Raw genomic sequence first — 19,352 nt, forward strand, 5'->3', positions numbered from 1 at the left:
TTTTACTACAAGAAAATTCTCTGGATACCTTGAGGGTGAAAAAGTGAAGAAAAATATTTGCTGATCTATTATCTATATTTGAGCTTTTAGAGCATCTTATTATATGAAAATTTGTGAGTAGCAGGACTGCGAGTAATAGATGCAGCTGTACCACGCATGTTCCAGATGAATGGAATTACCAAATACTTCTGTCATGTTTACCTTCGTATGAATTTTGATTACAACCTGTTGTCATACCTTATGTTATAGAGATGCCATGTTTTCATTGAAATAATATATTCCGCGAATGTTTGAGTCCCGGCCTTACTATATATCACTGGTATACTATGATCCATTGATCCTTTTGGAGGGATTCTCTTGTTTGAATTGTTTATAGTTTTTTCCAGGGAAAAGTCCGGTTTACATCCTCCAACAATAGCAAAAGTTCGATTTTCAACCTTCAACTACGAAACCGGACAACATAGGCCATCCAACTGTCAAAACCGGGCAAATTTGGCCCCTGGGTGGTTTTGAAGGTGGTTTTCCATTTTATGAGAATTAAAAATATTCAATTTTACACTAAAAAAATTATAAGTGATTCATTTTAAGTCAAAAAATTGTGAAATGGGTATCAAAAGTTTTCTAAAAATGTAACATATCTATTGTCACATGACTTGTGAGCTATTCAGATCTAATTTTTTTTATGTTCATAATATTTGTCTACTTGCAGTTATGCCTATTATTTTTAATAACTAAGATTCAAATGGAACAACAATAGATAGGTTATATTTTTAGAAAAATATCGGTACTAGTTTCATATTTTTCTGATTTAAAGCGAATTAGTTTTGATTTTTTAAATCTAATTAGATTTATTTAATTTTTTTAGAAAATGCAAAACCACCTCAAGGGCCAAATTTGCCCGGTTTTGACAGTTGGATGGCCTATGTTGCCCGATTTCGTAGTTGAAGGTTGAAAATCAGACTTTTACGATAGTTCGAGGGTGAAAATTAGACTTTTCCCTTTTTTCCATTTTTCCATTAAAGGCGGACTCTTACTGGCATAATAGAATTTATGCAATACCTAAATGCAGAGGACTTTTATGATACACAATATACTACTGTTTGAAAATGACTCGTATGTAAACATCATCCGTATACACAGGCACACACATGCATGCTTCCAAGTGTGTATTACTTACCCAAATTGATTTCTAGCACTTTTTTTAGGAAAAAAGGAAAAGTTGATTTGAAAAAATAGATCATAACTTGATAAATTAAATGAGAGAAAAAGATATGCTCATTTTTTAATAGAAAATATGTGCGTTCAGCCTTTCCAATCTGAGTACATTTTCCAATTTGAAAATTACAACAAGAAATTGAATAAGACGTGACATACATTTTTTTAAAAAAATTACAGTTTAGGATTGCATCATGGATCAAAGAACCCACAGAAGGAAGACGAAACAAGAACGAACGCCAATTATCTGGCAATTAAAAAAAGTTAAAACTTGGAGGTCAATAGATTTTGAAGTTCTAAATCTAACACGAAACAAATGAGCATATGTTAATGATTGCTGTCAGTGATGGGTGCTTGCGGTGGCCGGCAGCGCGCTTGCGGTTGCGGCCATGCGATGGCCGATGGGCGATGGATGCTTGCGGTTGCGCTTGGATGCTGAAGAGATGAGGAGGTGGGGAGGAAGTAAATAATTGCTGTCAGCGAGAGATAGTGAGATGAGATGAAGAGATGGGAGGGCGAGAGTCAGATCTGAGCTTCAGTCCGAAAGATCCCTTTGCATGCTGCTTGCCTCTGTTAATTTTCTCGGGAAGAATCTTCACGGTTTCCTTTCTTTCTATCAGACGCCAGGCAAGATGCGTGGGCAGCAGCAGCGCATGTGGCCTCCGAAGGAGAAAACAACAATCACCCGAAACCAGAGAAAAAAAGAGGAGTGACGGAGCTGACTCAGGTCGCTGCTAGTTTGTCCGCGAGCGCGCGCACGTGGATGCTCCTACATCGCTGGCGAAGTGGCGAGTCGAGAGGGCGCGCCCCAATCCCTCCCCCCACCCCCACCCATCTCTCGCTGGCAGATCTCGCCAACCATGGCCGACGGCGGCGGCGGTCCATGGCTGCAGTGGTACGGGCCGAGCGCGGGCATGGTGCTGGTGCAGCTGTTCTCCGCGCTGGTGGACGTGGCGCTCAAGACGGCGGGCAGGCTGGGCATGCGCCCCATCGTCTTCGTTACCTACCGCCAGGGGATCGCCGCCGCCACGCTCCTCCTCGCCTCGCTCGCCGCCAGGGGGTGCACGCTGCGGCCCATGGCCGTCGGCGCCCGGGCCTTCGCGCTCGTCTTCGCGGTATCCCTAGCCAGGTGAGTGTAGTAGTATACGCAAAGCGAGCGAGCAAGGCTCCCCCGTGTATAGATGGCCAAATGGGTCGGCCCGGCCCGATCCGATTCTAGCCCTAACAGACATGATACAAAATAGACATGGCACGAGTAGGCACGATAGCTTAGTCGTGTCGTGCCGTGTCGGCACTGTAGGTCAACTCCTAGATCCAGACGCGACACTATCCGTGCGCAATCGTGCCGTGTCGATACGATAGGCACGATGGACACGGCGTGCTCATGCCGGCCCGCGCCATACCTCCGGTGCACGCGCGCTCGCCGGCCGCGGGCCACCGCCGCTATCAGGCATCTCCAAGATCCATCGGTAGGGAAGAGAAGGGAAGGGGCATCAGGAGAGAGATGGGGGATTGGGAGCAAGGGGCCACGCGAGGAAGATAGAAAGGGAGGTAGACATGAGGATAAGATAGGTCATGGGAGGAGTTGGGCTGGATTGTCTTAAGTCCATTAGTCGTGTCGAGTCAGATCAACACTATGGGTCGGAGTTCCGCCCTTGACTCGACCCTATCCATCGTGTCGGGTCGGCCCTGACCCTATTAGTCGTGGGCTGGATTGGGTTAGGATTGTGTTTTTTTGTGTCGTGCCTGATGCGGCTCATTTAACCCAGCCCATTTGGCCATCTATACCGCGTGTGTCCCCTGTTCCGGGACACCTGAAGCTGAAGCACGAAGGGAATTTCAGCGCTAATGATTGGGCTCACTCCTTGGCTTGTTCTTGTGCTTTCTGATGACTCGATTGGGCAGCACGACGGGGCAGTACTTCTACCTGCAGGGGCTGCTCCTGGCCTCGCCGTCCATGGCCAGGGCCACCACCAACCTCGCCCCCGGCATCACCTTCGCTATCGCGGCTGTCATCGGGTGCGTACGTCTACAGTTTTCTCCCCCTTCCGATATTAAACATTGAGTCCCCTGTTAATATCCCTTAATCTCAAAGTTGGACTTGCTCTTTCGAGTAAAGTTGAAAGTCAATACTCAATGCTAACTACTGAGACCTAGACCTTGCTATTTGAGCTAATCGTCAATTTCAATTTCGGACCATCTAGTTATCCTATTAGGGTAGAAATTAAATATAAATAACGCAAATGAACATAATTTTGTTGGTTCTTTGAATGAATTTCTTTCTAATTATTAATTGGATTCTACAAATAGTCTAAATTATTTGCACCAAATTTTATGAGCTTAATTTATTTTTTGGACCCAATTTAGGCCCCTCCAACATCAATCTAACGTAAGTGTAACTAAGTTATAACCGATTCACTCAATTTCCTCCCCGCATAAGAACGAATCAATGCAGCACACAGCAAGCCGTGAGCCTCTTCTAACTCCCTTTCCTGTCCACCTAGCACAGCAACTGCCGCTCCAGACCGCAGCAGCACATGCTCTCGATCTTCCTCAGCTCATAATAATGCTTCCCCTCATATCCAATCTCGCTTCCTCCTCCTTTGTTCTTGCATGCAACAGCTCACCCCTCCACATCCCTACTCCCTCGATCTGTCTTCGTGTTGTGCAAGCAAGAGCAGATCAATGAGCTGTAGCAAAGCAAAAGCAGCTAGCTCCCCTCTCCTCCGAATTCCAAGCATAAGACTTCGATTTGCCTTCCAAATCAGCACTATCAGTGCAGCCTCCTCTCCTATCCAATAAACGCCAACACCTTCGTTCTTTGCTATCCCAATCAGCCAGCTCTTCCATCTCCTCTGTCCTCTCCATTGCATAGCTGCTCAAGAGGCCACCCCCCCCCCCCCCCCCCCCGCCTCTACCGTCTCCTTCCCAATCTGACCACGAGCGCCCGTGCCGGCAGTTGCCTTGCCATCAGTGGCCCTGTGGTCGTGCCGTCGCGTAGCTGCGACCGGGTCAATGGGTGACGCGGACGCAACCGAACAGGATTAAAACTAAAATCGATGCATGTTTCCCTACGCGGCCAGGATTCGGCAAGCTCCTCCGCCACCATGGAGGCGCTCCGCCACGAGCGCTGTGGGCTCCGTTGTCGTGGGCGGTGCGTGCGGGAGCTGCGAGCTTCGTCATGCGGTCGCTTGACCGGGTGCTCCGAGCGGGAGATGCAAGCTCCGCCGCCGGCGTGCTGAGTGGAGTGTAACCAACGTGCTCCGTCGCCTCTAGCGTGGGGGCTCTCCGACACAGGGAGCAGCAAGATCGCCACGCCACCTGCAAGTTGCCCCAAGTCCCCTCCTCAAGCCCCAGCTCGCCCTGCAAGGCCACGGCCGCGGCAAGATACAGGCTCGGGTCCAGCGCAGCACAGGCGGGAGAGCTGCCTCGGTCGGCCGAGACCCATCCGTCCGCAGGCCCCGCGGCGGTGCTGGAGCTACGGTGTGTCCCAAAACACGTGTTCTTCTTTGTTTCGGATCCAGCGACCGGTTATCTCACGATTTTGACGCGCAATGACGGACCAAAGTCAATGATACGTCTACGATCTGCTTTTTATAAGTATATAGGTATATATAGATATAGATTTTGTTTTCTTTCCTTTTTTCCCCTTTTGTTTGAGCTGGCCCTGCACTTTGCGTTTTCTCGGACTTCTACTGGGGCCAGACTGAATTCTTCCATCACGGGCCTATTTGTTTCGTGGGCCAAGATAGTTGCCCAATGTCGTCAAGAACACCAACCCATTTGGATACAACTATGACCTTGCCCGTAGCAGCCCAAATTCTTACTCCCTCCCGCCTTTTTTTTTTTCGATTCGGCTCGCGTAGGTTAGAGAAGGTGGATATCAGAAGCTTGAGAAGCGTCGCCAAGGTCGTCGGCACCGCCATCTGCCTCGCCGGAGCGGTGTTCATGGCGTTCTTCAAGGGTCCTAAGCTCCTCGGCGTGGTTTTGGTCTCGGCGACCGGTGACTGGGTGAAAGGAGGGATCTATCTTGTCGGAAATGCTGTCTGCGTCTCCATCTGCTATATCCTCCAGGTAACCAATTGCTGTGATTGTGATGGTTGCAACCACTCTGCATCGGCAAAATTCAACACGCTATTTTTTTTTTTGGGGGGGGGGGGGGGTGTAGGTGACTGGTCTTGCAGGTGCCTATCTGCAAATCGTACCTTGATCCGCTATCTCTAGCGACCTGGATGTGCTTCCTAGCGACCTTGCAGTGTGCGGCCATGGCCTTCTTCCTGGAGCCAAACTACTTGCAAATTTGGAAGCTCAACTCGTTCTGGGAGTTCCCCTGCATCTTGTACGGAGTAAGTTGACCTGAATCCATGCTTGATCACCCTGCTAATAGTTTGGAAACCAAACCAAAATCACACCAAACTATTTTATTATTAATATACTTTAGAAACCAAACCAACTCCATCCACTTGCTATTCCACATAAACCAACCCAAACTACTTGCTCTCTTCCTCTAAAGCAAACCAAACCAATAGTTTCAACCTAAACAAACCGGTTTCAAACTACTACGTCAAATTCTCTCCAACTAGTTTAGTGGTTCTGCTCTTGACATGGGGTCCACATATAGTTCAAGCTACACTGCTTTGCACAGAGTAGAGTAGTTGTCAGTCATACTGAGCCATCTCTAAAAAATTTCAGTCAATTTCGATAAAATTTTATAGTGTGAACGCGAGGTTTTATTTCTAGGGTCCGACTCTTTACGTAGGGCCCACGTGTACTTCTAGCCACATAGCTTTGTACAGAGTAGCTGCTAGTCATACTGAGTCATCTCCAACAAGTTTCGGTCAATTTCGATAAAATTTTATAGTATGAACGCGAGGTTTTATTTGTAGGGTCCGACTCTTGACGTGGGGTCCACGTATAGTTCTAGTCACACTGCTTTACACAGAGTAGCTGCTAATTATACTGAGTCATCTCCATGAAATTTCAGTCAGTTTCGATAAAATTTTATAGTGTGAACGCGATGTTTTATTTCTAGAGTCCGACTCTTTATGTGAGGACCGTGCAAGAGAGCGAACCATACCAATCCAAACTAATTCAAATCGTTTGCACCTTGAAACCAATTCAGACCAAACCATATGTACGTAGAACCCACTTGCCTCCATCCAATCAGAATCTAGAGGCAAAACCAAACCACTCGATCTGGTTAGGATCCAAACCGTTAGCAGCTTGACTTGATCAATCATCTACATACTAGTCTGAAACTTTGAATTGCACCGCATACTGGTCAATCAAACTGAACACTTTTTGTAGGGAGTGTTTGGCTCCGGCATAAACTTTTTCCTCCAATCCTGGTGCATATCTGTGAAAGGCCCCCTTTACAGCGCAATCTTTACGCCCCTGAGTGCAGTGATCACAACAATATTATCTACACTCTTCTTGCATGAAGAACTCCATATTGGAAGGTACGCTCAATGTGATACTAGCACTCAGATAATCACTGCTCTTGTGCTTCTTCACAGTGAACATTGTTTTGTGCAGCATATTAGGAGCTATTACTATCATTGTCGGCTTGTATGTGGTGCTGTGGGGCAAAGCTGATGACGTGAAGAGAGAGAGTCCGGCAATCAATTCTAGTGGTTCGAAAGGGGGAGTAGATTCAGACTCTATCGGTGTTAGGGTACAGTCTCAGACCAATCTTTCTGAACCGTTGTTATCTGACAATGGTAATAGTAGTACTCATACATGCTAGTTTTTTTTTCGTTTTTCTTTCTAGCGTAAGGCTAATTTTATATATTTCACGGAGACACGGGAGAAATGCGTACCATTTTTGGAATTATAGTAATAATTGGGACGTTTCATGCTAATAATGTCAGCTTTCCAAAGGAGTTAAGATGAGCTATTTCATTCACCAGAAATGGTCCGATGCAACAGCCTGCAAGTATTTATATTCTCTACTCCCTCCGTTTCAAGTTAATTATATGAAACTTTACTTTCTTGGAGCTTCAAGTTAAGGCCTCTTTTAGTTTTTTAAGTTGCTATCACATCAAATATTCGGATGTCAATTCGAATGTTCAGATGTCAACTTAATATTAAACTAATTGCATAAATTGCAATTAGGGATCTACACGAATCTATTAAGTATAGTTAATGCATAATTATCAGATGATTACTGTAGCAATTAGTGGTTAAATTATGAACTAATTGGGCTTAATAGATTCATCTCGTAATTAAGTCACGGCTTATGAAATTAGTTTTGTAATAAGTTTATGTTTAGTACTCCTAATTGGTGTGTAAACATGCGATATGACGGGACTTATGACTTAAACTTAAAAAACCAAACTGAGCCTAATTATATGAAACTTTACTTTCTTGGAGCGTCAAACTATTTTTATGTTTGACCATAATTATAAAAAATGTTGCAAAGATTTATAGCACTAAATAGATATTACTATAAAAGTATATTTAATGAAGAATCTATACTTATTTAGTATGATAAATATTACTCCCTCTGTTTCAAATTGTAGTTCGTTCGACTTTTTTGACTCTAAGTTTGACCACTCGTTTTATTCAAAAAATTATGCAAAATATCACTTTGTTTGTTGTGGGTTGCTTTATCAATACAAGATCTTCAAGAATGACTTAAATTTGGCAATATTTACACAAATTTTTTTGAATAAGACGAGTGGTAGAGTCAAAAAGGTCAAACTAACTACAATTTGGAATGGAGGTAGTAGTATTTTATTGTATAAACTCGGTCAAACTTGAAATGTTTTGACTCTCAAAAAGGTTTGAATGACTTCAAATTTGGAACAGAGGGAGTAGTTAATAATGATTTTCAGAAGAGTATTTCTTAGTGGCAAGATTTTTTTAAACCTGTCATCATAGAACATTTCTTAGTGGAATTTTCCATCGAACAATATAGCTGGTGCCGGATCTTTCACTTCGTTTTTTGAAAAATCAAATCATTGATCTCAACTGTCAAATGGTATGCCGTGCTGTTGGGCAAAGCAGAGATGCAAAACCAAGTGACCGACTATAGCTTCTACTGTCTCCAACCCAGACGGTGTGTAAAAGTAGAGTGCCATATCAAAAAGCTTTCCGAACCGTTGCTTTCCAAACCTAGTTTTATGACCATTAGATTAGTTGATGATTGATAGGAACGATCGCACACCGAAGACGACGACAAGAAAGATGGTGGCGCCTGAGTCGTCTCTGGAACCCAAACAGTGGAAGTGGAAAGGGGGTGATATTTCAGTGCGTGTTAGGCTGGACTCGCCTCTCATAGAGCACCACAGCTCGAAGGCAGACGCGACTAGGGGCGGCGGCGTCGAAGGGAGAGGGCACGAGGAGAGGGGAGGGGGTTAAATTGTAAAAAGTTATAAAAGTTATCCTCAATTTATATTAAGTTAATAGTGACAATCTTACCTCTTGTAATGGACAGTTGAATCTTTTTTTACTATACATACTATACCAGGTGGTAGTATTGCACGCCGTAAAAGAGATCAAAATGCAAGGCTAATACAGTTCCGATACTTCATGAGATTCAGGATGATTCTTATGAATGGAGATCTTTTTGCCTCAAGGCCATCTATCGGATCAGGTTGGTGGTTCGTAATCGTAGCTCATGAGTCATACCGAAGTGTAAAAGTATCCTACCTCAATCAAATCATCACAAGCAACGGTGTGGACATTTCTTTTTGGAAAAGGAACGGTGTGGAGTACAGTGTGGACATGGCCTAGCTACACTGGCATCGCACTGTGGCCGCCTCTGCGGGTATTTCATGGCCTCATGGCCTATTAAATATTAATTATTAACCTCCGTTTTCAAATACTTGGTAATTTTGATCGAGACACGAATACCAAGGCAATTCACCTTTTTAAGAACGAAATGACCCAAATATCCTTGTATCTAGAACATTCATATAATAATCTTGTGAGGGCAAAATAGAAAATCATATTTTGAGGAACGTGAAGTGTCAAATATTTTGAAACAAATAAAGTGGTAAAAAATGACAAGTATTTAGAAACCGAGGTTGGTACCAGAAATTTATCAAGGAGTACGGGCACATCAAAGGCTCCTTGACGTGGCTACTTAATAATGATGCATTCATCTAATTACCACCGTTGGTAGGTGCATTCAATTTGACACACTCAAACGTAGCTATATTCTAGAACGGAGGTAGTTTGATTCCTTGAGAATAAGGTTCCGGCCGGTGTTGTATTAGATCCCTGCAGCCCAGCGCCTTCTCCAGTTAACACATGATGCCGTAGCATGCCAAATTGGCGGTGCACGACGAACGCCAACTTATCGTGTTTGGTCAAAGTTGTGCACAATTGGTAACCTTATCTGTGGCCGTAGCCGTTTTTGCTCCCCATCTCGCCAGTTCATCCTCCACTAGTGTCTCAACGATGCCACAACACGTGTGGGTGATCATCACAATGTTCGGCTACGGTTTCTTCACCACTGAGATTTCGCCCTAGGCGGTGGTGGTTTACTAGCTAGACATAGTCCTCTAGTTAAACATATATCCATACTCTCCTTAACTTGCCAGTAGATTGGCTATTGTGAAACATCATGTATAAATTCACCAGAAGAGTTTCTGCGTAGCATATACTTCCTAACTTCCATATGTATTATGATTTAAACCGATTATTAAAGTTGTATCTTGAATCTTTCAAAACAAGAAAAAAAGTTTATATCATGAAGAGACCATCATAAGAGCTATGCAAGGAGACAATAAAACATGTATTGACCAATGGGATGGAGAAGAACGTACAGTCCTATGCCTTCCCATGGCATACTGCAGAGCAATTACTAGTTACCTGCTGATGCAGCTTGGACGTTATTGCTATGGGAATCCCTGATGTGAAGTATTAGCCTTGTGCTGTAGTTTTTGTGAGCTGCATAAAAATCTTCCAGGGCCATTTGAATGCTGGTCCGGGCTAATTTTCCCACCAGCGTACCCAAGTCTAATATCACTCCAACAGCAACAGAGAATTCATCTCCTCCAGTTTTGGCTGCATTTTGAGCTGCACCAAAATGCGTGAAGAGTACTAGGAATAGGATGGTTTGAGTTGCTCTCTCCATTACCAGCGTTTGCGAAGTCTGAGTCTGTGAAGTGTGTTGCCCTGGTAGGCTAGGATCATGCACTCTTATAAGGCTACTTGCATGAGGAATTTAGGAAACATTTGTTTGAGATGGCCAAACTTCAATAATCCACGCAATCCTTCATATTTTAGTGCAGATGAATCATTCTGGCTGCCGAAAGTCAAAATGGTGTTGCGCAGCTATGCAACTTAAACACTATGGTATTGGGTGATGTATTTACAAGATATGTTGCAATGAGTTATATAACACTGTACTTTACGTCTGCAAGGTGCTACCGTACAAGTACTTTTGTACATGTTAGTAGTTCCTTTCACGAAATCATTCAATATATACGCGAGGTATTGATGGTTGTAGTTTACTATTCATATTCGTGCACGCAAAGGCTTATTTTCCAAAAAGGGGCTGACATCCCTCCACACTATTTTGTTTATTTAAGATCCAATAATTGTGCATTTAACCAGGACTGACCTAGTTCACAATTGAACAATTCTGACAATGGAACTTGTTGTAAGCGAATGCGCGTGTTGACTTGAGGAAGGGGCATGAAATTGTTCCGAGACTAGTAGTATATTGATGCAGGTGCAAATGTTAAATGCTGGTGTGAGGTCATCTTCAGAGCATCACTGTTTGTGCAAGTTTCTATCTCTCTAACCTTAACATATTACACACCAAAGTTATTTGGGATCCTGCACAAGTGTAGACTTGAGGTATTTCGTAAGTTCTTTCATCACTGATTTAATAAGCTCGTTTATGCCTTTTACATTTCTACCATCGTGCAAATACATTTTTCTGACTTCCCCTGTATTAATAATTAGGAAAAAATCCAATTTTGACCATCCAACAATTGCCCGAGTTTGATTTTAACCATGCAACTCCAAAACCGGGTATCTTTGACCATCAAACTATCAAAACCATTCACATTTGCCCATCCGATGGTTTTGCTGGGTGGTTTTGGTGACGTGGCTGACACATGGCGGTGGGGCCCACATGTCAGCCCATTTTCTATCTTCTCTCTCATCTCTCTGTTTCTTCTCTCCCTCCTCTCTCTCTTCGAGCCCCCTGCTCGCGGCTCTCGGCAACGTGGCATGGCGGGTGGAGCCCGTCTCCTCCCCGGCGGCTGCCCATGGCGGCAAGCGGGAGGGCAGGCCCCGAGCCCTCCCCAGCGGACCTGGGCCACGCTCTTGACACGAAGACTCCCGGTAGCGTGGCAGGCGGAGGACCCCGGCGGCGGCTGGGGTAGGCGGGGAGGCGGGGCTGGCCCATGGCCAAGGCAGCCCGGCGGGGTTGGCGCGTGCGGCGGCATGGCGCGGCTTGTGCAGGGGCGGTCTGGGACGGTGCGGCAGGGGCGGCGGCCGGCCGGAGCCATGTTCCAGCGGCGGCGGTGAGGGGAGGGGTGGGGAAATAGGTTGGGGAGGTCGAGAAGGATGCGGCGAAGCTCACCGCGTGCTCAGTTCATGCGGAGGAAGGCCAGAAGATGGAGGTCGACACACGGGACGACGGAGCTTCGAGCGGCCAACAATGGTGGACGGCGGTGGTGAGCCGATTCCGGCCGAGGAAGAGGTCGGCCAGGCCCGTGGATGCTTGGCGGAGGTGGAGGACGAGGTGTGGTGGCTCTTGGCGGGTGGAATCGAAGCGAGAGCGGCGGAGAAGGCCGGCACGGCGCCAGCGGTTCGCTCTGCTCCGCCCGAGCTGGAGGAAGAAGAAGAGAGGGGGTTTGGGATTGGAATGGGGCGCTGGGACGAAGAGGATAAGGTCGCGCTCACTCTGGGTGAGGATCGCTGGAGCGGCCGACGGCGAGTAGGCGGCGCGGTGCTCCGACGACCGGGGGGGGGAGGGCGGCGGCGGCGCGGTGCTCCGACATCCGGGAGAGAAGAGAGAGATGGGAAGAAATAGAGAATTAGGAGAGAGAAAAAAATAAGCTAACATGTGGGCCCCCACCGCCATGTGTCAGCCACGTCACCAAAACCACCCAGCAAAACCACCGGATGGCCAAATGTGAACGGTTTTGATAGTTCGATGGTCAAGGATACCCGGTTTTGGAGTTGCATGGTCAAAATCAAACTCGGACAATAGTTGGATGGCCAAAAATAGACTTTTTTCTAATAATCAATAAACGGAATGTCCTACCAGTTTGGGTTCAAATGTTGCTATTTTTCTCTTCCCCCCAAACCCTAGCTACACAGTGATGGTTTTTTTTAAAACTCACTCTGAAATTCACTCCTATGGGGAGTTGAATTTCGGATCTGAGGAGTGCTACTAAATCCATCTAAATAGATATGCCAGAGGCCCGTTCGTTTTGGCATTGCAAAGACAACAATATACAACCATTTATTTTTCAGTTTACCACTTAATTAAAGGGGAAGATAATAGGGGCTGAGTCCATTTTCATCAGTTTGGTAACTTTTTTTTTGCCTTTTTTTTTGTTGCAAAGTCAACGTTTTTGAACAATGTCTTGGTTAATTCTGGACCACCGACTATCCAGCAACCAAAAATTGTTAGTTGGGATTCATTTACTCTATCGCTCAACTTCTAAGGTCGATGCGCTATTTTTTTTCGGAACATGCAATAGATCTGCGTATCTTTTGTACCGAAGAGAGAAAGAAGAACCATCGTAGTCCTAAGAAAGCAACTGCATGACCTCAACCATGAGCAAGTTGCTATAACAGGGCATTATTTTTCAGTGTCCAAATGGTTTCTTTAAAAAGTCAATCGCTTGTGCTCCACTGGTCTTCTGTTGGCAAGTGTGACAGCTGACTATGGCTGATTGTTAAATGCTCTAATGCAGTAATGATCCACGCTCAGTGATATAGTTTTTCCCATTCAAGTGGCATATCGTTTCATCATTTCGATTTTCTCCCGTTGGTTTCCGAATAAGTCTTCCTGTTTGGTGACACAATCCCAGTTTTAATTATTATCTCTTGCTGATGCAAGGTGCAATTTCACAACAAAAGCAGAGAGAAAGTCCAATGACTCTTCCTTCATACGAAAAGAAACACATTTATACCCATCCTTATCTGAAAATATTTCTTTGTTTTTTTCCCGAGTTAGATTCTGATCTTCTTGTGTAGAACAAGTGACCTGACACTGTAGCCATCTATTGGAACATAAAAGTTCATGGTTAGTGTATTTTGTGATTCTTGACGCGTAACAGACGTCTCTTGGGATATATTCTTCACGCCATCACCTGTTGAGCATATGAGCAATGAGTTCCTTGGTGATTCCTGAGTTATCGTTCTCTTTCCTGTGGTGTAGGTTTCTTTTCAATGTAGGTCTTGTTTAGTTCTCTTGGGTAAAGTTTTTTAAATAATTTTTTTCACATTTGAAGTATTAAACATAGACTAATCACAAAACTAATTACAGAACTATGTAAACTATGAGACGAATTTATTAAGACTAATTAATCTGTCATTAGCACATATTTACTATAGCAATTTATTGTCTAATCATAGACTAATTAGACTCAAAAGATTCGTCTCCCAATTTATAGGCAATCTATGAAAACCGAGGAAAACCGATTTTTTTCGTCTACATTTAATACACTATGTATATGTCCAAACATTGATGTGATTGGTGTGTAAAGTTTTTGACGGAGAAGCCAATAAAATACGGGAGAGCAACTTGGTCAATTATTAAACTTTTTTTAGAGGAACCAGGATTTTTATTCATTATTTTTATTCATAATGAAACTGGAAGTTTACAACCCATCTTACAAAGACAAACTTGAAACAAAACGGAAGTTTACAGAACTACCTTTCCTGCGTGGACCAAAAGCTTCAAGACAGGCCTTACTGCCAGCCCAGAAGCCCACATCACGCCTAAACAGGCCGTAAGATATACGAGAGCATGTCAGTTTCAGTCCATCACCATTCCGACCGTGGGCCGTCTCATCGTGCAGAGCCCGCCGCCACGCGATGCATCGGCGAGAGGGCGCGACGGCCGGCGGACGAGCGGGCCCCGCTTCGCCGCTCTCCTCTCCACTTCCTCCCTCCTCGAACTCGATCCGCCGCCGAGGCGGGGAAAACAGCAGGCCACTCTGGGAGCGACGCCGACGCGTGCGCCACCGGGAACACGGAGGGTTGGGGTGGGCGTGCCGCCCTGCTGCCGAGGAGGAGGTGCTTCCCCTAACCATCGCTGGTCGTGGCGGGGCTCTCCCACGGCATGCCGCGAAGGACATCCTGGCATCGCGTCCGTCTGCAGTTCTTCACCGACCAAATGCAGGTGCAACCTCGACGGCGTACTTTCTCCGCCGCTTGCCCCTCTCTATCGCCGCGCCCCCCACCCCCATGTGATTAGTGGTAGTGCCACCTGGTTATATGCGCACTGGTAACTAGTTGCAAAAGTTGTTCCCTGATGTGAAAAAAGTTATATAGTAATCAATTTATTTAGGACCTGGCTAACTTACGGCCAGCCGTAAATTAGACGAGTCTTACGGCCTTTCCATTTTTGGAAATTGTAACCGTCCACTACTGTCTGCTTGCCTGTTCTGGCAAAATCTGATGTTTGGCGCTTTTTTTTTTGCATGCACACGTCGCTTCATCCATGCACAGGGGCCCACACAAGATTCCCACCAAAGAAACAAGTCTCAAGTTGAAAAAAGACGTAGTTTTAAAACTGAGCAACAAAATTCAAATCTAATTGTACCGCTGCGTTGGCCTCAACAAAAACTTTAAAATAAGATTTCACTTCAATATATTTCGATCTCTTTACAATGAGAAGCATTTTTGTTAAAATCTGAAAGCATATTATAATAACGTATAAGCAAATTAGAATAAATGTACAAGCAAATGAACATGATTCAAAGCAACATTGTTTCTTCACCAAAACAGGGCAAGCCAAGGTGAAATCCCAGTGAAATCCCTGTAAAAGGTAGCATTTTACTTCATAGACAGAGCATCCACATAAAAGTAGTTCTTCTCGTCTCATCGTTCTGCTCTTCTCATCCATATATCTTTCTGCTCTTCTCATCCACATAGAAGTAGCATTTTACTTCATACACTGAAAATTCATTTTTACTCAATTGACCGGCCAAAGTCAGCAAGTAAATGATTAAATAATGGAACTAGCAAGCAAGTAAATGATTAAATAATGGAACTAGAAAGCAAGTGAATAATGAAACTAGCAGTAGCATCACTACAACATGAAAATGAAAATTTTCCATATACCTACCTGACTGAATCCTTGCTGGAGTGCTTATCTGCTTATCTACCTAAGCTAATGATGACAGGCATTGTTGCTGTTGCAGTGACAAAACAACTCCTGCACCGCTGCTACTCAAACAAGAGGAATTGAGTTGTTATTCCTGTCGTCCTGGAGCAGAGAGGTGAAACTGTAGTAAATTGTAGGCAATCCAATTAATCGTGTTGGTTTTCAGTACATCAGGAAATCAAGGAAGAAAAAGAAAAAGGATAACTAGAATTTGAAAAATGGTGCATAGCATCGCTCAAATTCACCCCTTGCTTTTCCACCCATGCAAATCTGAATAAAAATAGTACATCCAGTCTTCATTTAGTATATCAGGCATCATCAAGTAAAAAATTTACACTCCTATTGTTGATATTTTCGTTGTTATATATGGGGAAAATGCTTATTGGGAACCATATTATTGCCCATCTATAATAATATTATTACCTAATTTCTACCTATAAATTGCCTAAATAAACTCCATGTTATTGGCTAATGTCCTTATCCTTTAATCTGAACACATAAAAAAGATAAGAAAACTACAGATACAGTTGGGTTCTAGGGGCTTTTAAAATCCATGTTATTACACACAACAATTATCTTACAACAAAAGTATTGCCTCGCAAAAAATAAGACACGTAACTTGCTACCTTACAACATATTTTGCAGATAGTATAGCGATACTGATGACAGTGCCTTCCCCCCATGCAAATCCGAATAAAAGTAGCACATACAAGCTTCATTCAGTACATCAGGCATCATCAAGTAAAAAAAAATTGCACTCCTAATGTTGATATTTTTATTGTTACACATGGGGAAAATGCTTATTGTGAATCATATTATTGCTCATCTATAATAATATTATTGCCTAATTCCTACCTCTAAATTGCCTAAATAAACTCCATGTTATTGGCTAATGTCCTTATCCTTCAATCTGAACACAGAAAAAAGACAACAAAACTAAAAGATAGAGTAGGGTTCTATGGGGCATTTAAAATCCATGTTATTACACACAACAATTATCTTACAAAAAAGTGTTGACTTGCAGAAAATACTAGGACACATAACTTGCTACCTTCAACATATTTTGCAGATAGTATAATGATACGTACCATGGTAGATGATGACATAGTACCTTGTTAACGCTTCTGCCATCTAGCCATTGCATAAACTACAACTAAATAAGAAAGAGAATGGAAGGCATTAGCTTAAAGCTTAAAAATACAATTAAAATATAATTTATGGTTAAGATAGCGCCAAGGCTTGTGAATCAGCAATGAGCACCAACAGTGCTAGGGAAAGAACTAATAAGCAAAATAAAGAACTTAAGAGGTTTGACAGGTCATATATGAAAACCATAACCTAGGAAAAAGAATATATAAAAAGCATTTGGTGCATGTACATCTATTACTAGGATTTGTACTAGTAGATCGGATACTCAACCAGTTAGTGAACAAAGTAACAAGCATTTTAGGCAAATACTGTATACATTTTAGTGATATCTGTTAAGCATTTTAATGAGAAACGGAGAGGTGGCAGCAAGGATGAAGGAAGGGGAAAAAAGATGGCACAACCTTGTTACAGTTAAAAGATCAGATAGTTAAAAGTCACTTAGATAATAGTTAAAATCATGTGAAACTTTTCTAATGAATTCGTTTCATCAGTAGTTAGGGGATACAAAACAAAAGTAAAGAAGACATACAAGTGGAAAAAAATGCAGAATCAAAAGGAGACAAAAATACACCCCCATAGGGCAAGATACAGTGAACATCAGCAACCGTACTGTAAAAGCAAACCATCAATATCAGAGTGCATGTTAATATCCAAGTAGTACCATCGTGCGTGATGTTTGATCCAGATGACAAAGGACTCGCACGTTCATTGTTCCACTGAATCTTGTGAAAGATGTTCATTCAAAAGAAGAAAATCTAGTGAAAGATTGACTCACCTTCCAATGTATCTCAAAGATTTAGGTGGCGAACCATCTTTGAGGTATTTACACTTCTCCACAAACGTGACATGTATGGTCTAAATTTTAGCTGGAGCTTTGTTTCATCAAAAAAAGGCTGGGCAGTCTTAGGTAAGGTAGCACAACGAGAACATGAACGATACATACTTCGCAACAGCTGCATCCCAATTTTTGGCATTCCCTTCATTGACTGAATAAATCTTTCCCATCTTAAGTATCTACACAAAGTGAAGGATGAATGACACGGTCATCAGTATTGTGTTGCCTGAACCATAAAACAAAAAATGATTTAACCACAGTAGGTGTCTCAAATTAACCTTGATGTCTAGATGAGTCAGTATGAACTCACCAAGTGATGGGTCAAGTGTGAAGCCATTGACACCACTCCCAGTGCTCAGAACAAGCTGCAGTAGATTAATTGCACAAGTCAATTTCAGATGGGACACTTAAAAGAAGATTGTGTTGAGGGAAGACGGGTTTAAAAGACTTGATTACCGTGCAGGAACTGCCACACATGCAGTATCCCGCAGCAAGCATGTTTGTGCCAGGCTGCAGCACAACCTCAAAATCTTGACTGTGCGTAGTTTGTTACAAATATTATGATAAGTAACTGATGAGGAAAAATCAAATTGGATGCAGCATGTACTTCTGTACGGTCAGTGCTGAAATTTCCAGTTATTCCAGAGATAACACCGGTAAATCTAGGAAACCAGGTGGCGATAATATGAGAAAAGGAACTGCCCATTTGCTAAACTCTTGCTTTTGGCATCACTATCCTCAGATTCTGAAACAAAATTTCTACATTCCGTGAAAGGACTAAGTCGTATTCATACCATTCCGATTGAGACGCCACAGTCGATGTTGGAGGAGCCGTCGGGCGGATCAAAGCAGACGCAGTACCTGGCAGAAAATCGACCCATGCATTACAATCTTCAGGGACAGAGTAGCAGAAGCTAAGCTCACACCATGGTAGTAGCAAGCAGTGCTCACTTCCCACGCAGTGCAGGATCCACGAACGTTTCCTCCTCGTCCTCCTCCGACACAAGGACGCACTGCATGCGTGCACCGGCGCCGGGTCAGAGAACAACACACTAGGAACTGGAACGGACGAGGGGAAATGGACAAGGAGGATTCTGGATTCGTATGGTGCGGCCACTGCTGACGAGGGCCCTGACGAACGCCGTCTAGCTTCTTCTACTCCTCTCCCTATCACACGTCGTCGCACCAAGTTAGGCAGCTCGATCTCACAAGAGAAATTTGTGAGCGATCCAAGGGAGGCGATCGATCGAGGAATATATAAGCCTGCCGGCGCACTTGCCTGGATGTTGGTCTCGCTGGAGAGTCCAATGAGCTTCACGAGCCCGGCCTTGTTGACGGCGAAGGCGACGAACTTGCAGCCGAGGACGATGTGGGAGAGCAGGATGGTGAAGTCGCCGCGGGACTCAGGATTCCGGCCCTGCTTGTGCTGCTTCGCCCCCACATCCACACTGACGACCACGGGCCGACGATGAGGAAGCCCCCTAGGTGAGATGCACAGATCTGAACCCAGGAGCGGCGGATCCGGCCCCCTGTGACCGCGGCCGGTGGTGGGATGACCGCGGCGGATCCGAACCCATCAGGAAGGACGCGTGGCCAGGGGGTGGGCCGGGGTGGGGACGGGGAAGACGACCACAACTGGGGAGCACGCAGATCCAGGAAGGGGGAGAGCATCCGACGACCAAGCGAAGACCAGCAGCACGACCGGCGATGAGGTACCATCCATGGCGATCTAGGTTTTTTTTGGGGGGGGGGAGGTGGTTGACCGCGCCGGCGGCCGGCAACGACTGGAGCTGGCCGTATGGAGGTGGGGGAGGGGAGGCGGCGGGCGGCGGTGCGTTCGCC

At 44.5% G+C, this 19,352-nt stretch overlaps 2 protein-coding genes across 21 annotated transcripts; one reads left to right on the forward strand and one right to left on the reverse strand.

Moving 5' to 3' along the window:
* Positions 1-2,038: 2,038 nt before the first annotated feature.
* Positions 2,039-7,102, forward strand: LOC120695715 (WAT1-related protein At4g28040-like). Its single transcript, XM_039978934.1, has 6 exons — positions 2,039-2,344; positions 3,121-3,234; positions 5,082-5,289; positions 5,400-5,561; positions 6,523-6,674; positions 6,751-7,102. Exons 1-6 carry the CDS (start codon positions 2,076-2,078, stop codon positions 6,959-6,961), a joined length of 1,116 nt encoding a protein of 371 aa, XP_039834868.1. The 5' UTR covers positions 2,039-2,075; the 3' UTR covers positions 6,962-7,102.
* Positions 7,103-15,021: 7,919 nt separating this feature from the next.
* LOC120695716 (fructose-1,6-bisphosphatase, cytosolic-like) lies at positions 15,022-19,241 on the reverse strand. Of its 20 annotated transcripts, XR_005683819.1 has the most exons (12): positions 18,790-19,237; positions 18,462-18,677; positions 18,305-18,371; positions 17,967-18,047; positions 17,789-17,875; positions 17,619-17,689; positions 17,451-17,516; positions 17,205-17,284; positions 16,615-16,679; positions 16,382-16,436; positions 15,488-15,647; positions 15,022-15,316 (listed from the first exon to the last, which is right to left on the reverse strand). XR_005683819.1 is itself a non-coding variant. In XM_039978935.1 (9 exons), exons 2-9 carry the CDS (start codon positions 18,527-18,529, stop codon positions 16,642-16,644), a joined length of 558 nt encoding a protein of 185 aa, XP_039834869.1. In that variant the 5' UTR covers positions 18,530-18,677; positions 18,790-19,236; the 3' UTR covers positions 16,467-16,641. The 20 variants fall into 20 exon arrangements, 2 of the variants coding, with proteins under 2 accessions (XP_039834869.1, XP_039834871.1); XR_005683824.1 differs by lacking the exon at positions 16,382-16,436 and having other exon boundaries at positions 17,967-18,020; positions 18,790-19,241; XR_005683822.1 differs by lacking the exon at positions 16,382-16,436 and having other exon boundaries at positions 15,488-15,588.
* Positions 19,242-19,352: the final 111 nt, after the last annotated feature.

This window comes from Panicum virgatum, chromosome 2K, assembly GCF_016808335.1.
Source record: "Panicum virgatum strain AP13 chromosome 2K, P.virgatum_v5, whole genome shotgun sequence".
Taxonomy (NCBI): Eukaryota; Viridiplantae; Streptophyta; class Magnoliopsida; order Poales; family Poaceae; genus Panicum; species Panicum virgatum.